Below are 18,153 nucleotides of genomic sequence, written 5' to 3'. Positions count from 1 at the left end.
AGTGGGGGAGACAGAACCTGGCAGCGGAAATGACACAAACAACTCCCTAATTACGACACTGGTGCATTCTCCGGAAGAGACGGGAGTGCTGGCGAGCGGGAGACAGGGAGCCTTGCCTCCTCTGGGAGTTCAGGGGCGCCCTCTCCGAGGTGCAGATGTGTAAGCCAGGCCCTCAAGTATGAAGTGGGTGGAGAAAAGAACGAGGGCCAAGGCCCCAAGGCAGGAATAAGAACCGTAGGTATGGAGCACTCACTCTGTGCTAAGCTCTTTACGTGGCTGCATCTTCAAGCCACACAATCCCAAGTGTCATTATCATGTTCATGGTAAGATTCCAGGAGGTGAGAAAAAGGTTGGGTAAGCCCTGGTAAGCAAGGGAAGGAGAGGCAGGAAACGCAGCTGGGGAGCTCCGGCGCAATTCATCGAAGGTGACATTTAAAGCGTGCCCACCACACATTGGCTGCCCCCCAGCACTGTGAGATAGGTCTATCTCACTCAATCCTCACAACTGCCTGACAAGGTGGGTACTAGACAGATAAGGAAACTGAGGTACAAGGAGCTTAAGTGACACGGCCAAGGCCATGCAGCCAGGGAGCGGCAGAGCTGGATTCACGCCAGGCAGGGCTCAGGCCGTGTGCTCCTAACCACACAGCGTCCCTGGGGCCTTGCAGGCCAAGGCAAGCGGGCGGCATTCATCCTGACCGCAGGAAGAAGCATCTGATGGGGGCAGGAGGCCTGTCCTGCGGGTGGCGAAGAGCAGGAGATAGGGGGAGGTGGCAGAGCAGGGAAGAGAGATGGAGCCATCACTGGAGCCTGCGTGGAATGGGGGCACGGGGGCATCCCGGAGACAGGGGCTGGGAGAGGAGTCCCTTTAGGGCAAGATGCCGAGGCCAGTCTGGGACATGGAGGTGGAGCGGCCCGAGGGCGGCTTGCTGGCCAGACCCCAGGAGAGAGGTCAAGGTGCAAAGAAGAGAACTGAGGCTGTTAAGGTGGGTGAGGCGGCGCGGGGAGTATGAGGGGTTAAATGAGGGATCGACACCTGCAAGGAAGACAAATTAGAGAACCTCAGGCGGTTTCCCCATTTCCAACTCACTTTACTCCCCGTCGTCGTGTCTGCCTTGGTCTCCGCGCCGAGGCGGTCGAACACGGACGTCCTCTGGAGACCTGGGAGGGAAGTGAATGCTCAGCAAGCACCTGCTAAGCCACGCATGGAGCCCAGGCCTGGCCGAGCACCGTGAATTGTGCAGACGAGCGAGGGGACCCATGGCTAGTCCAGGCCCAGACAGCTCTGGTCCGGGCAGCCACAGACTCTGTGTCTCCACCCTGGCTAACACTGACCCACACGTCTCTGGCTGGTGCCAAATGTGGGAAGGATCACTGAAATCGACCCTTGGGCTCCTCGAGACTATACAGGTTCAAAAAACATGTGTGTGAGGGAAGGGTTTTTTTTTTTTTTTTTAAGATTTTATTTATTTATTTGACAGAGAGAGACAGCCAGTGAGAGAGGACACAGGCAGGGGGAGTGGGAGAGGAAGAAGCAGGCTCCCAGCGGAGGAGCCTGATGTGGGGTTTGATCCCAGAACGCTGGGATCACGCCCTGAGCCGAAGGCAGACGCTTAACGACTGCACCACCCAGGCGCCCCGGGAAGGGTTCTTAATCCCTACTTGTTCCCTTCACTCTTTGGGGGGTCATGGGCCTCTGAAAGCCTGCTGACTGGTGATAAGCCCTCTCCCTAAATACCAACCTATATAGCCACTGCAAGAATGTTTACTAAATCATGATCTATAAATACGACGCAAATATTAAATGACCATTAAAAAGAATGAAAGCACGGGGCGCCTGGGTGGCTCCGTCAGTGAAGCGTCTGCCTTCGGCTCAGGTCATATCCCAGGGTCCTGGGATGGAGTCCGGCATTAGGCTCCCTGCTCAGCAGGCAGTCTGCTTCTCCCTCTGCCTCTCCCCTGCCTCTTCTCTCTCACTGTCTAAGAAATAAATAAAATCTTTAAAATAAATACATAATAAAAAATAAAAAGAGCGAAAGCAGATCCACATGTACCCAGGTGAAAAGACCTCAATACAAAAGTTCTAGAATGGGGCGCCTGAATGGCTCAGCTAGTTAAGCATCTGCCTTCGGTTCAGGTCATGATCCCACGGTAGTAGGATCAGGCCTTGCATGGGGCTCCCTGTTCGTTGGGGAGTCTGCTTCTGACCTCTCCCCGCCCCCCAATGCCCCGCTCATGCTCTCTCTCCCCCTCAAAAAAAAATCTTAAAAAAAAAAGTTCTAGAACAATGCCTACAGGATGATGCTATTTGTGATTTAAAAAAACACCTATATGGGTCTACGTACAAATACATGCGTGCAAGCTCACAGATGCTGGTCTGGGTAGGTTAACGATGGCATGGGATATGGGAGGGAGGGGACAGAGTCAGTTGGTACTGTATATTCTTCTGCACCATATGAATGTTTTTCCATGAGGACACATACAATATTCTAAGGGAACACTGTGGGGATGACCTTCTCTGTACTGCAGCTACGGACTGAACCTCAACCAGGCTCCTCTGGTTCATATGACGGTTCCCATGCTTTGGGCACCTGCCCTCAGCCAGGCACAGTCCCCTCTTCACAGACAGGCAATCATGGAGTCCAAGCCCCCACCCCTCAGGGAAGAGGCGCTAGCCAAGGCACGAAGGAACCCTGCTACACTAACTGAAGGACAACAGGGTGGTGGTGGTGACATGTCCTCCTCCTCTATGGCCACCATCGCCGTTCCCTTGGTCCAAGGTCCCCTGGATCTTGCTAGAGCCTGCTTCTCAGCCAGTGCCTGTAGGGCGTGACCAATCCCACACCACGCAGCAAAAGGGAAATGCAGTCTCTACACCAAAGGGCACCCCTGCCAGGCCGATACCTTTTGCCGCCTGCTGCTGCTCCAGGATCTTGCGGGTCCGGGGGGTGGTGCCTTTGGGCATGTTGATGATGTACTTCCCCTCCATCTCGGCAGTGACCCGGCGCCGCTTGGTGGGAACAGCCAGGCTCTCCTCCTCCTGGCGGGCCAGGGCTGCTGGGAGGACGGGGGTAGTGAGCATCTTCTGGGATGGAATGTTGTGGGTTGGAGGCTAGACGCCCAGCGAAGGGCAGAAATGTGCCCTTTATCTCCATGTTTTCAAATGACTGTAATCCTTATTTTCCCAACCACCACTGACTCTGAACCACCAAGAAATTCAGAGGGCTAGACACAACAGGGTTGTCCATGGCGCTCAGAATCCCCATGTTGTGCCGGGCCTTGCAAGGCTCCCTGTGGCTCTGTCCCTGCCCCCAGGAGGCTGACCTCCCAGCCCAGCCAGAATCCCCTCAAAAGGGGGAAACTGCTGGGTGATGGAAAGGCTCAAGAGCTCCAGCGAGGTAGTGGTTTCACAGGTGTAATCATTTTTTAAGTTAATCAAGCTGTATACTTACAATTTGTGCATTCTCCATAAGTAAACTATACCTCAATTAGATTGGGAAAAAAAAAAGAATCTCCTCAACACATTTGAGCCGGTCACTCCCAGGCTCACTGTCTTTTCAATACTTCAGAAATGAATTTTAACTTTCTTACTCATGACACACAAATCAAAAAGGCCAGAGATGGGGAGGAGGCGCTTCTCAACACACACGGCATAAAGGGAGCACGGGCGGCGGGGCTGGCCAGGGCGCGATGGGGCTGGCCGTGAGAAGAGCCAAGCCCCCTCCCTGGGCCTCAGTTTCCACCTGTGCTGGAAGATCTTTCCTGTGGGGGTGGGTCCAACAAAGGCAGGACAGTGGAACAGACAGCAGGAGGGCTCGGAAGCCCAAAGGCCGGAGTCCTATTCCCAGCTTTCAAGCTGAGACCTGGAAGAGGAACAGAGGCCAAGCACAGAAAAGTCTTTGGAGGAAGAGTGTGCTGGAAGGAGGGGACATCAGGGCAAAGGCCCACAACAGGAAGGAGCCTGGAAGGGACCCGAGGGAGGGAGCGAGGAGAAGAGGTACAGGAGATGGATTCACATTATACAGAGTCTATAAGGCCACGTGGGAAGATGTCTTTATTACTGGGACCATGGGCAGCTCTGGAGAATTCTAGCCCAGGGTGAGAGTATCAGGTCGAGGGTCTGAAAGGATCCTCCTGGCTGCTAAGAGGAAATGGTAGCTTCCTGACCTCTGACCCCTGCATCAAGCCCAGGGCCTGGCCCCAGTGTGGGCCTTGGTGAGCATCTGTGAAAAGACAGAGCCACCTACAGTCTGCAGCACTGTACTGGACACTTAGGACTTTACTAAGAGGGCAATGTCAATGTTAAGTGTTCTTTCCACAATAAAAATTTTTTAAAAAATCTAAAACGACTGAACTGACCACTGAGAACCACAGCACACCTGCACTGTTAGGTACACTGTCTCAAGGGCTTCCCGCTGTCCCCATTCTACAGACTGGGAAAGCAAGGCCCACAGAGGTGCAGGGGCTTGACCAAGACTGAACACTTCGGACACCCCGTGGTCTTCAAAGCACCTTGCGACACTGGGAACGTGACCTCCGAATAGCATCTGCCAATCCACCTTCACCCCCGCTCCTCCTGCCATCCGCCCAAGTCCCCTCACCAGCAGCCTTGGCACTCTTCGCTGCCATCTTGTTGGACACAGTGACCGAGATCTTGGAGGTGCTGGTGTCAGGCCGCCTGGGGGGAGTGCCGGGTGGGGAGTCGCGGTTCAGGCTGTTGGCGATCATTCGAGAGGCAGCTGCGAGGAGAAAAGGGGAAAGTCCAGTCATGCCGAGGGCCCGGGGATGGAGGCCAGGACGGAGAAGGCTAGCCTTGGGACTGAATGGGGAAGGGGCAGCTGGAGTCACGCTGTGGCTGCACAGCCATGATGGGGGTGCTTGGGGGTGGGCCAATCTAACCAGGATCTAGCCCACCCCTCGCTGCGTGGGGACCTTTCCTGAGACCCTAGACCAGCCTGGTTCCTGTCACACCTCACCAAGTCTCCGGGCTCCACTTCAGCCAAGCTGGTCTGGGGATCTTCCCCCCAGCAAACACACACCTCTTCAGAGCACATGCTGTTCCCTCGACCTGGCATGCAGTTCTCCGAGTACAAACCAGCTTGCTCTGGCTCTGCACTCAGGTCTCCTCTCTCCTCCTCAGAGACAGCTTCCCAGGCCACTCCGCCAACCTCCACCAGCCTGACCCTGCGCTAGGCTTGCTTTGGCTTGACACTGAATGACACGGATTTGTCTACAGGTGGGCTCTCCCGTGAGTATGCGGGCCCCACCAGGAGACAATGCCTGTTTATTTCTGTATCCCCAGTGGTTGCAACAGTTCCTGGCGCTTCACATCTACTGGAAAAAATGAACACTGTCATAGAAAATCCCGACATCCCTACCAGAGAACAGGATGTACTGTAAACCAATTTTATAGGTGAGAAAGTGGGGACTCTGGGAGGGGGTCCCTCCGCCAGGCCCCTGAGCAATGGTGAGTCCAGCTCCAGGGGGGCTGTGGGAATACATATGGTGACCTCACTCTGGGGATGAGGGACAGGAGTGGGGGCTGTCTCTGGCGGCCCCTGTCTTCTGTGGAGCAGAAGGAAGGATCGCAGGGCACCAGGGGGGAGCTACAGCATGCACATGGGAGGGCCAGCCCCAGCGTGGGAAGGACACGGGTCTTGCCTCCAGGGCAGGGCAGCTGGTTCTAGGGCCCGGGTTTCAAAAGCTTTGGGGAAGAGCTTCATGCTGCCCTGGCTCCCTCCACAGTCCCGGTGATCCCCACACCCACCCCCCAACCCTTTCGGGTTTTGGTATTCCATCCTACACACTCCCAAAAGCCTTCCCTTTTTCTGCTATGTGCTATCTCTCAAAACCTGCTGAAATCCCCCATACTGACCCTCGATGTGTTACTACAATTTTATCTTGCTTGGTTCGTTTTTGAAATTATAGCGACAGCATACAGAAAAAATAGATCAAACCCACACAGGCCACTTAACAAAAAGTCAACTCCCACATACCCATCACCCAGGTCAAGAATTGGAGCCTTCCTGGCACCCGGAAGTCCGGGAATAGGCTCTTCCCAATCAGACCACCTCCTTCCCCCAACCAGGAAAAAATGGTTGGTTTTCAGCTCTGCTCACTCCCCTGGTAATGACCGGCATATACCCTTGCACAATTTTCCCAAGACTCCTCTTCAGACAGTTCTGAACCCGGACAGGAGTGGCTTTCGGGTGAGCTGTGCAGAATCTGTCCTGGGACGATTGGGGTGTTCTGCTATAGAGAGTAAGCAGTTGAGAGGCCCCGCCAGAGGGAAACGTCTTGCTTGAAAGGGGTAAGGGATATGATGTTTCATCATGACAGGTAAGTGCCGTTTGGGTAGAAGAGAAACAACTGTCTTTGCCCTAATGAATCCAAGCTGTAGTCAGATGTCAGACACACACAGATATAGACACACATATTCAAAAGTGTATATTATAAAGCATATCCAAGTGAGTGTACCAAGAATGCTGTTCTGGAACATTCTTCCCCACTTCCTTTTCCTCTTTGCCTGTTTCCCCTATTCCTCCCAATTGCCTATCTTCTCCATTAGTATTTTTGTTAGTTTTAATTTTTTACATTTGTTTTAAACGGAAGCATTCAGAAGGGTATAAAACATATGTACTATCCGACTTCAGTTATGTACACTTGACAGACTAGCAAAAAGGACTAACAAAAATAGATCATCTCTGCTGTGACAGTTCAGGGTAATGGGTGCCCTGGAGTGGGGGCCGTGACACTGGTCAGGTTTCTGTTTCTGGATTTGGACACTGCTGGCCACATGGCTGCTGCACCTGTGGAAAGTGATTCAGCTGCACCTTCATGAGCGGGAAGCTTTCCTGTACGTAAGTTCAGGCAGACTGTTGCAGAAAAGAACTCCAATTTGTTCAGCCTCCCTTTGTCCATGCCTTAGGGTGGGCTCTGCCTACACTGACACTGGGCTCGGCCATGTGACGGGCTTTGGCCAATGAGACAAGAGCTTGTTACACAAGCAGAAGCTTAAGAGGTGCTTTGCACATTGGGGCCTGCCCTCTCATGCTCTCTGGGGAACCCTGCGATCGGCACCGTGTGGACGAGCCCGGGCTCGCCTGCTGGAAAACAAGCAACATGTGGCCCAGTCCCCTCTGTCGGCCCAGATGATATCAAGCCAACCACCAGACATGTGACTGAGGCCATGCTAGATCACCCAGCCTCAACCGAGCTGCTAGGTGACCACTGAGATCAGCTGAGCTGGCCCAGAGAACTGACCGGCCAGATCATAAAATCATGAGAAATAAAAGTCAGTGCTTTAAATCAGCTTGGCCCTTGTTAAGCAGCAAAGGTTAATATGCATATCAGATTTTTAAAGTTTATTTTTTGGAGAATGCCTGGGTGGCTTAGTCGGTAAAGCATCTGCCTTCAGCTCAGGTCATCATCCCAGGGTCCTGGGATCGGTGCCGTGTCGGGCTCCCTGCTCGGTGGGGAGTCTGCTTCTCCCTCTGCCTGCTGCTCCCCCTGCTCGTGCTCTCTCTCTCTCCCTCTCTCTCTGACAAATAAATAATAGTCTTTAAAAAGACAAGCAGGGGGAGCAGCAGGAAGAGGGAGAAGAAGCAGACTCCCCGCCGAGTAGGGAGCCCAACACGGCACTTGATCCCAGGACTCTGGGATCATGACCTGAGCTGAAGGCAGACGCTTCACCGACTGAGCCACCCAGGCATCCCATAAAGTTTATTTTTCTTAAAAAAGGTACCACACTGGGGCGCCTGGGTGGCACAGCGGTTGGGCGTCTGCCTTCGGCTCAGGGCGTGATCCCGGCGTTGTAGGATCGAGCCCCACATCGGGCTCCTCTGCTGTGAGCCTGCTTCTTCCTCTCCCACTCCCCCTGCTGTGTTCCCTCTCTCGCTGGCTGTCTCTGTCTCTGTCAAATAAATAAATAAATAAAATCTTTAAAAAAAAAAAAAAAAAGGTACCACACTGCTGAAAAAAAAAACCAAACATATAAATATAGTCTGTTCTCACCATTCACGGATTCCCTATTTACAGATTCGCCTCTTCACTAAAACTGATTCATAATCCCACAACCAATACTTGTGGTGCTTTCGTGGTCATCCAAGCACTGAACACTTAAAACCCTGAGTCACCCGACACGCCCTCGCCCCCTGAAGTCAAGCAAGGGGACGCTCCGTCTTCTTGTGTCAGTTCTCACACAGTAAACAAGTAGCCTTCTCGCAGTCTATTTCAAGCCATGTTTTTACATTTTTGTGCTTTTTGTTAGTGATTTTGATGTTTACAATGGCTCCCAAGTACAGTGATGAAGTGCTTTCTAGGATTCCCAAGTGACGTGCCTTACGGAGAAAATGTATGTTAGATTAGCTTCCTCCAGCCACGAGTCATAGTGCTGCTGGCCCAGAGCTTGATGTTAACGCACCCACAACATGTAACAAACGAAATGTCTTTAAAAATAGAAACACACATAAGGTAAGGTCTGTATTGATCAGTGGGCAAAAATGTAACCAGAGGCTCGCAGGAACCTAACCTTGTGTTTCCTCTAGGAGCAGCGACCACGTACTCACTACTTCTGTGTTCTCAGTGACTTAACAGAACTGCCACTAGTGAAAATCGGTGGCTGAGAGAACCTCAGATGGCTTTGTTTCACCCCTGCAGGCTCCTGGTGTGTTCTCCTGACAGCTAAACTACATGAATAAAGGGAAGGAACTCTAGGTAGGTGAGACTCACCGCTAGAGGCGCCTCGGCGAATCTCGCCTGGGAGGGGGCTGGGGCTGCAGGGCACTGACTCAGTGGCAGCTTTGCACATGTCCTGTAAAAAACAAACAAACAAACAAAAAAAAAAAACTCCAGGTGTCTGGGTTACCACAGGGACCAGGTCACGAGGTGGGGAATAGAAATCTGAGCAACACTGGGGGAGATCAGAGCCTGAGCTGCTAGAGAAGAGACTTCAGACCATTTCACTCCCGGTGTAGTTAGAGGGAGCGTGCTAACGTTAGTTTCTTAGCTTTGATAAACATACCGCGGCTACATGTGGTGCTAACATTAGGGGAAGCAGGGTGAAGGAGATACTGACACTTTCTCTACTGTTGTCAGAACTTTCCCTAAAATTGTTCCCAAATTTAAAAGTTTAAAGGGAAAAAAAGCTTTGCTCAGTGACCTTCTCTGCGATGACTCAGGGAACGGCCCTGACTTGAGACAGCCCTCATTGCAGGGTCCTGGCTGGAGGATGAAGGCCTGGTGAGGGCCTGTCCCTAGGTGGAGGAAGCAGCCAGTGTTTGGTGAAGTGGAGCGTCTCAGAGCACAGCTCTGAGGCAAGCTTCCTTCTCAGTCGAGTGGAGTGAGCAATAAATGAGTTAGTGTATATATAGTGTATATAAATGTAGTTAGTGTATATATAGTGTATATAATGAGTTAGTGTATATATAGTGTATATAAAGGACGGAGACAGGACCTGGCAGGCTATGGTAAGCCTTGGTAAGTGTCAGCTATCAAGATTCAGTGAGCTCTTCATTCCAGGTCTGGCGCTCGGGGCCTCATACGCTATCTGGTAGGTGGCCACAGCTACCCTACACAGCAGTGGAGTGTGAAAAGCCTGTTTCAGAGAGACTCGGGGAGCTAAAGATCACTCATCTAAGGTCACTGTAAGAGGAGGGGCCAAGAATGGAATAATCATGTTGTTGGCCAAGTTACTGACTGAGTCCCACAGGGGGAGCTCCCGTCCTGGGGACAGAGGAGAGTCCTGCTACGGATGATTATCACCAGGTAGATGAGAACCAGTATGATAACAGAGAGCCTTTACTGAGGCCCCACTATTAACACTGTACTGGGGCTTTATTTCACTTAACACTTAACAACCACCTTGCAAGATAGGACTGCCTGTCTGCATTCTACCAATGGAGAAAGAAAGGCTCCGAGAGGTTAGGCAACATACCCAATGTCACAACCAGCCTTGGAACTCAGGTCTGCCTGCTTTTGCTTCCAAGCCTCCTGCTGGCTCTGCTACCACCCCTCCACCGCACCCGAAACCCAGAGACCAAGGGGCTGGGCAGCACACACACCTGGCGGTGCACCACCTTGGCATGCTTGAGGATGGCGATGATGTCGCCCACCACAGTCACGCCCAGCTCGTTCATGATCTCTTTGTTGAGATCCAGCAGCATGCTCTTCTGGATCCTGCAGGGGAGGGTCAACAGTGAGGCAACAAGTGGGCCGGGACGGATGGGCCAGCCAGCTCCCGTCTCCTCCCACTTCTCCCCTCCTCTCTCCAAGTGCTGCTCTGTCCCCTCGGCCCCCTTACCTATTATCCACAAACATCACGGCGTAATTGACAGCAGGCCCCGGAGGAATGCCGGCTTCCTTAAAGAACTGGATCCACTCGGAAGTGGCTGGGGGGTGGACAGGGCTCATTATTCCCATTATTCTCTCCAGAGAAGAGCAGCCGCAAAACCACAAGAGCATCGGCTCCCACAAATTAAATGCTCACCGCATGCCGGGCCCTGGCTGAGCGCTTCACACGGACAGTAGAACTCAGCCTGCCCAACAACCCTGCGAGGAGCTCGGCAGCCTTAGGACTCCCTCACTCTGCCAACGAGGAGACTGAGGCAGGGACAGGTTGGGCGACTGGCCTCAGGCCACACTGCTAACATGAAGCCTGTGTGCTTCCCTGCAGCCCATCTGCTCACAGCCCTGCCCTGTCCTGGGCTGCGAGCCACCGCCATCATCCCCACACGTGGCCAATGCCAGAGTTCAGGGAGCTTGGGACCCTGGGTTCTCTGTCCTGGTCCCCATCAGCAGACCAGCTCCTGAGGGTGACAGGATCCACAAGTGAGCAGAGAGAAGGGACGCAGGGCTGGCCTGTGGGCATCAGCAAGCTCTCTCCTCACCACAGAAGCAGGAAGCAGAGGCTTTGGCACTTGGGTTTGAATTCTGACTCTGCCACCTCCTGGCTAAGGGCCAATGGGAAGTTAACGTTTGGTGTCTGCTTCCTCCTCTGTAAATTTAGGCTAATACACTCAGTAAGGATTTACTGAGTACTTGGCACAGGCCAGGTCCCGTTCTAGGCACTGGGGATTCCACGGCACAAGACAAAGTCCCTGACCTCATCGGGCTCACATTCTAGTGATAATGCCAACATCCTTGGATCACTGCGCAGACTTGGTGAGAGAGGTCCCATAAAGGACTTTAAGTGACACCTGGCTCAGGGGACAACCTCAACTCACAGTAGCTGCTGCTATTCTTACTCTGTCACCACTACCAAGGCCAAGGCCAAGACCAGGGACATACCCACCCATGAAGCTTTATTGTTTCTAAACTTCTCTGTTGGCCTCTTGGGTATGACCTTCAAACTGACCTTGGTCTGGCTAATGGGTGTTAGATAAGATCACTAATTCTAAGAACTTTCTTTTCACATTTTAACATCTCTGAAACCAAGAGCCACCCCACAATCAATAGTGTGTCCTGGTTTCAATGGCAAAACTTTTTTTTCTTTCTCATTGTATGTAGCACTACACCCAGCAGTCAAAACAAGAAATTTGCTACTGCTATGCCCATTTTGCTTGTAACACCGGTGAGGCTCACAGCTGAAAAAGAGACTCTGGTGTAGGTGACTTCAGGGCTCGGGCGCAGGCCCAGGCCCAGGCCCAACCCTCTGCCCGTAGGCCCGTCTCCCCAGGATTGAGGCAGGTGAGGCACTCATGCCCTTAGGACTTCTGCCATCAGCCCAGAGGACAGGGGGCCTTCTTCTGCCTTACACAGGCACTATCCATCTGCCCAGGCATGGGGCCCTAGGTTCTATCAGCCCAAAGGAGGCAACTTCGTCTATTAAAAAAAAACCCACATAATGATTCCACTTATATGAAATGTCCAGAACAGGTAAACATCTATAAAGATCTACGAGACAGAAAGCAGATTAGTGGTTGCCAGGGGCCAGCAGGGAAAAGAGAATGACTATTAGTTAATGGGTACGGGGGCTTCGGGGGGAGTGATGAAAAGGTTTTGAAACTGATTGTGCTGCTGGCTGCAGAACTCTGAACACAGAATATAAACACCATTGAATTGTATACTTTAAATAGGAGACTTGCATAAAATATGAACCGTATCTCAATTACACTGTCATTAAGAAGGGAAAAGGGGCCACATCGTTTGGGGGTGGCTAGCTGCCTAAAGCAAAGTCAAGGAACTGCAAATGTCCCCACATCGGGCCCTTGCCATCTTTTCATGTCCTACTGAAGAGGAAAATATGCTGCCGAGTAAATAGTCAGGAAATATGCTGCCAAGTAAACCCCCACTCCAGACAGCGTTAAGAGGGGGCCACACAGTCCATGTGTGCCATGGACTCAGTGACATAAGGCTTGCCACACACAGCAGGAGACACGCACTGGAATATTCACAGTGGCTCATCTGTAGCAGCCCCAACCCAGAAGCAATGCAGGATCCACGGGCAGAAGCAGAGAAACCAACGGCGGTCACTCACGCAGTAAGCGCTAGACAGCAGCCCAGGGAAAGAACTGCAGCCGCGCACAGCAACGGAGACAACTCCCGGCCGTTGTGTGGAACAACAGAAGCCTCACCCAGACCAAGAAATAAAACATTTCCAACGTCCCAGAAGCCCCCCCTTCCCCAACCACATTCCCTATGCAGTGATGTCTCTCCGGTTCTCCAGGGCAACCAGCACCTTCCAACAGCACGGATTGGTTTGGCCTGCTGTGCTTTATAGAAATGGAATCATAAAGGACGTAGTCGGGCCTTCGCTTTCTAATTGCTATTATGACCACACAAAGATGTTTTATGTACTTCTCTATACGTACAAATCTCAAAAGATGTACAGCCACCCACTAACCTCTGTGCTCTGGCAATCCCAAAACGCAGAGCTTAAAGAAAATATAGTGATGAGGCTGGTGAGAATCCTAATGGCTAACATTGCCAGAAACCATGCCCAAGGTCTGACTGCAATAACCTCCTTTTTTTTTTTTTTAAAAGGTTTTATTTATTTATTCAACAGAGATAGAGACAGCCAGCGAGAGAGGGAACACAAGCAGGGGGAGTGGGAGAGGAAGAAGCAGGCTCATAGCAGAGGAGCCTGATGTGGGGCTCGATCCCATAACGCCGGGATCACGCCCTGAGCCGAAGGCAGACGCTTAACCGCTGTGCCACCCAGGCGCCCATACAATAACCTCCTTAATCCTTACAACATCCCAGGACGTAGGGACTGTTAGTATCTCCATTTTACAGGTGAGAAAACCGAGGCTCTGCTGGACTCCATATCACAAGTTCTTTAAGGCTAGACTCTGCCGTCAGGAGGCCAAGATACAGACAGAGTCGCTAGGCCCAGGGCAGGCCGGGGCCCCGCCTCCACGGTCCTCAGAGAACAGCTGTTCCTGCCAGTGACTTGGCCCTCCCTCCCCCACTTCGTCTCCCCTCACCAAGGTCATACCTCAGAAAGGGCAGTGGGGAGGGGAAGCCCCAGGGAGAAGGCCACAGACTCACCCATAGTCACTGAGACCATCGTCTCCCCAGCTCTGGTGCTGCTCCCGGGAGCCTGGAAGAGAGAACAAGGGGAGAAGGCCCATGAGTTGCCACAAGCTGTGAGTGTTTGTCCCTCCCTCGCCGCCTGTCTGCCCGCCCGCCTGCCGGCCAGAGGACAGTGCCTGGGCTGGGGGCTCACAGCCCAGGAATAGCCTGAACAGCTGGCAGGAAGTCAGCCTGGGACAGAGCTGCCACCACAACCATCACTGCTGCCTGGGACAAGGCCCAGGGATGGCAAATGTCTACAGCTCCATCCCTACACACCTCAAAAGTTCCTGGCTGGGATGAGAGTGAGATGAGAGAAAAAAAAGACACCCCCCCCCCACTCAAGACTTTAACCATTAGTCATCCATTCACAATTTACCGACAACCTACAACACATGAGGCCCTAGTCTAGGAGCTAAAGATACTGAGGTGAACAAAAATACAGAGCATGGTATTTAGGAGGGGACAGGGGAAGGGGGACGAGAGAGTAAACAAGCCAAAACGGATCACGATACGGTGAGTCGGAAAGCCCTCAGTGTCACGCAGAACACAGGGAGGGCTGGCAAGGGAGGGAGGGGTTGTGATTCAAAACAGGACAGGGGAGATTGCTCTAAAGCGACATTCAGAGACCCAAAGGAGGTGGAGGAGTGAGCCCTGTGGTTTCATAGAAGAAGAGTGTTCCAGGAGAAGGTACAGCAAGTCCAGTGTCCTGAGCCAGGAGCCCATCTCGCATGGGTGCAGGACTGCCCGGGGCCAGGGTGACTGCAGTGCAGTGAGTGAGGGGAACGGGGTGGGGGTNGGGAAAACCAACGTCTGCTTAGGTAAGACGAGCAGGTGCCAGAAAGCTGTTAAGGACATAGTAGCACCAATGGGGATTTTCCCCCTGAACATTACTGGGCGCCTGGGTGGCTCAGTCAGTGAAGCATCTGTCTTCAGCTCAGGTCATGATCCCAGGGTCGTGGGATCGAGCACCAAGTTGGGCTCCCGGCTCAGCGGGGAGTCTGCTTTTCCCTGTCCCTCTGCTGCTCCCCCTGCTTGTGCTCTCTCACTCTCTCTGTCAAATAAATAAAATCTTACAAAAAACAAAAAAGAAAAAAAGAAGGGAAACTAAAGGGAAAAACTTCCTTGCCTGATGATTTCGCTGTGATGTGCCTCCAGGACCACTCGGCCCACTCAGCCCTCCCATCCTTCTCTGGCCCTGCCCTCTCCTCCAAGCTCTCTGCCCTCTTCCTTCACTCTGCTCCCTTCTACCCACTCCAGCCCAAATCTTTTTTTTTTTTTTAAGATTTTATTTATTTGAGGGGCGCCTGGGTGGCACAGCAGTTAGGCGTCTGCCTTCGGCTCAGGGCGTGATCCTGGCGTTCTGGGATCGAGCCCCACATCAGGCTCCTCCGCTGTGAGCCTGCCTCTTCCTCTCCCACTCCCCCTGCTTGTGTTCCCTCTCTCACTGGCTGTTTCTATCTCTGTTGAATAAATAAATAAAATCTTTAAAAAAAAAATTTTTTTTAAAGATTTTATTTATTTGAGAGAGCACGAGAGTGGGAGGAGGGGCAAAAGGACAAGCAGACTCCCCATTGAGCAAGGAGCCCAATGTGGGGCTCGATCCCAGGACCCTGACATCATGACCTGAGCCAAAGGCAGACGCTTAACCAATCAAGCCACCTAGGCACCCTCCGGCCCCCAATTCTGATCCTTCTCCCTCACCCTTCCTCCAGTTGCTCCATAGGGTACAAAAAACCCTTCTGCTCACCACCACACACAATCTGTGGCCCTCCCTGCCCCCATTCTAACAACAGAAATGGTATGAGAGTAAAGACTCGGAAACCAGACCGTGGGGTTCAAATCTGGCTCTACCACGTCCTAGCTGCGTGGTCTCAGCAAGCTACTTCACCAGTTGGGCCTGGTGTCCCCATCTGGAAATCAGGACAGAACAGACGTTACTTCCCTCGGAGGACAGCTGGAATGCCAGATGAGTTTCTACGCTCGGAGCAGCTGAGGCAGTGCCTGTGTGCCCTAAGATTCTGGAAGCCTTGGCTATTCTTACCTCCCTGGCCTCCCGTCCTAGACTTTCCTCCGACACCCAAGGGCTTCACCTGCCTCCCGGTTTGCCCACAGAAGCTCACCTGTGCCTGGAATGCTTTCTTATCCTGTCCTGGCAAGCTCTCCTTCACTCTGTTTGGCTGTGACCCGCTCTGTGAGGCTTTCCCAAAGTCTCCAGATGTGAGACTCTCCCCTCTGCCTCCAACTGGGGTTCATCCTGACCCTCTCTGGCTGCTGTTGGCTCTCTTAATGACAAATAGGACCACAGACATCACTCTGCCCCGTACTTGACTCCTAAGATCTACTTTGCCTTCTGGATTTTGCCACTGGGACAAAGACAATGCCACCAGCATCTCTCAAAGAGCAGGGCATGGCCAGGCTTCACTATGTCGGACAAACAGATGACATGTCACATACCAAGCACTGATTATGCAGCAGGACCAGAGCCAGGCATCATGCTGACACTTCACAACCTCCTCATGAGGAAGGACTATTATTAGCCCCATTTTAATCGATGGAAAAAACCCAACTCATTGAGGTACAGTCATTGTCAAATGCCACATCTACCAAGTAGTCACTGGGATTTGAAAACAAGTTCTCCCTGATTCCACTGCCCATTCAGTAAGTCTTGTTGAAAGCTTACGTGCCAGGCACTGAGTATACACAGCTCGGTCTCTCCTCACAAACACCCGGGGGAAAAAAGTTAAAATGATCCCCATGTTATAAATGAGAGTGACAGGTCCAGGGTTACACAGCAAGGAACTGTAGGGCCAGGACTTGAACCCAAGTCAGTCCAATGCCTATGACTAACACTGAGGGATTACTACAAGCCAAGCGCTGTGGTCAGTCTTTGCCAAGGTGTCAGTTAATGCTTACCAGAAGCCTTTGAGAACTGGTATCCTCTCCCTATAGCTGCAGAAGTCCCCCTGCTGGACTCAATTGTCTCTCTCTTCCATTAAAAGCCCATCTCCAGTGCTGATTTTCTGAACAGTGAGAACTGGAACATTAATAATAATAATAATAGCAAATGACAGTTCCTAAAACTCAAGTAATTACTACGTATCAGACTCCCCTGGTAAACCCTTGAAAGGCCTGGATCTATATCCCGACTTTACCACTTCCGAACCCCACCCCTGGGGGCCAGTGGCTTAACCTTTCTGGATCTCACTTCCCTCAACTACAAAACAAAAATGATAGGAGTATCTATTCTTAAAATGGTTGGAAGGATGAAGTGACTTCATAAATGGTTGGAAGGATGAAGTGCTTATGAAGAGTCCTTTAAGGACACAAATCCTTAAAACAATGCTGGGCAGGTGATAAGTGCTATCTATGTACATATACATCAAATAAATCAATCTTCAGTGAGCTAGAGAAAGGGTAGGACAGTCACTGACCTAATGTCAGCCACATGCAAAATGTGAGCGAAGAACAGAGCATAACTTGACAGTGTCCGTGGGGCTGTGATATTCCCTTGTCAATTCTTTCAGCTTCTGTCTACAATTGAAATAGACTATCCTGCTTCTGTTGATTTCAGATTACGTCTTCGTTCTTTTTGCGGCCTGCGATGCTAGTTTTCCATTAGTACGCCAATATGAAATTTCCTTCTCAAATTAACTGACTGGAGGAAAATTTTTTTTTAGAGAAAAAAAAATCTAAATGTATGAAATCCGGCAAAATTGGTTAAATAGGAAGTGGCAGGATGTCAATTTGCCCAATTCCAGATACCGAGTTTTTCCTATTGCTGTCTCTGAGCTTCCTTCTACCCTCTACTTCCCTGGAAGTCCCAGCTACACCAATAACTCTCAGAATCATTACTATCATAGTCCCAATACATTGAGCTCCTACTCAATACTGTGCGAAGCCCTGTGCTAAGGGATTTACACGTACATTTCATCAGTATCCTCACAACGACCCTATGATAGAGGACTATTAACTCTCATTGTATAGATTAGGAAAACGAGGTCCAGAGAGGTTCAGGCACAGGCCCACCGCCACAAAGATGGGCTGGGACTTGAACCCAAATCGGCGGGCCTCCAATTGCGCGCTCCCGCACCCAGATCTTCCACGCCAAGCGTAAACATCATCATCGGCACAAAACTAACAAATAGTATTGTAACGAGGTGTGCAGTGTGCTATGCGTTTAACTAGGATCTCCGACATGCACGAGCGGACCTCTCACTCTAACCCATAAGGAGGACGCTACAGTCAGATTCTGGCCCCCATTCTACAGAGGAGGAAACTGAGGTTCAGAGAGAAAGAAGTCGCTTGTCTGGGCCGCAGAGCGACGCCGAGACTGATTCTGCAACCAGGACGTCATCCATCCCCTCCGCATCCTGCCCGGTCCCACCAACCCGTGGCCCGCGCCTCACCTGACCCTTCGAGCCCGCGCCCACACGCGCCGCCCGCCCTCCCTCCCGGCGGCGCCAACTGTCAGACCCTCCTCCTTCGGCCCGGCTGCCCACCCCGGAAGTACCGCCCTCGCCACCGGAAGCCGGACCGACCAGCCCGCGGCCACTCTAGCCGGCCGGACCGCCACCAGCGAGAGTGAGGCCGCAACCGTCACGTGACCTCCCCCCGGTCTCCCAGGCGTTTCCCTCCGCC

At 52.1% G+C, this 18,153-nt stretch overlaps 1 protein-coding gene across 9 annotated transcripts in view; it reads right to left on the bottom strand.

Moving 5' to 3' along the window:
• C12H19orf47 (chromosome 12 C19orf47 homolog) overlaps positions 1–18,063 on the bottom strand; it is a 33,732-nt gene extending 15,669 nt beyond the window's left edge. For 3 of the 9 annotated variants that reach the window (XM_034638450.1, XM_011230421.3, XM_034638448.1), the window contains exons 1-9: positions 17,922–18,063; positions 16,429–16,549; positions 13,489–13,540; positions 10,301–10,388; positions 10,062–10,176; positions 8,731–8,812; positions 4,602–4,739; positions 2,905–3,057; positions 1,091–1,161 (exon numbers count right to left, since the gene is read on the bottom strand). In XM_034638450.1, coding sequence (XP_034494341.1) covers positions 1,091–1,161; positions 2,905–3,057; positions 4,602–4,739; positions 8,731–8,812; positions 10,062–10,176; positions 10,301–10,388; positions 13,489–13,507 — 666 coding nt within the window. In that variant the 5' untranslated portion in view covers positions 13,508–13,540; positions 16,429–16,549; positions 17,922–18,063. Of the gene's footprint in view, positions 1–1,090; positions 1,162–2,904; positions 3,058–4,601; positions 4,740–8,730; positions 8,813–10,061; positions 10,177–10,300; positions 10,389–13,488; positions 13,541–16,428; positions 16,550–16,946; positions 17,883–17,921 lie in introns of those variants that run through there. The other 6 variants (XM_011230423.3, XM_034638449.1, XM_011230422.3 and 3 more) reach the window with 5 other exon arrangements.
• Positions 18,064–18,153: the final 90 nt, after the last annotated feature.

Source organism: Ailuropoda melanoleuca, chromosome 12, assembly GCF_002007445.2.
Source record: "Ailuropoda melanoleuca isolate Jingjing chromosome 12, ASM200744v2, whole genome shotgun sequence".
In the NCBI taxonomy this organism is placed as follows: Eukaryota; Metazoa; Chordata; class Mammalia; order Carnivora; family Ursidae; genus Ailuropoda; species Ailuropoda melanoleuca.
Note: the sequence above shows the minus strand (reverse complement) of the source record. Positions and strands in the feature narration are given on the sequence as shown.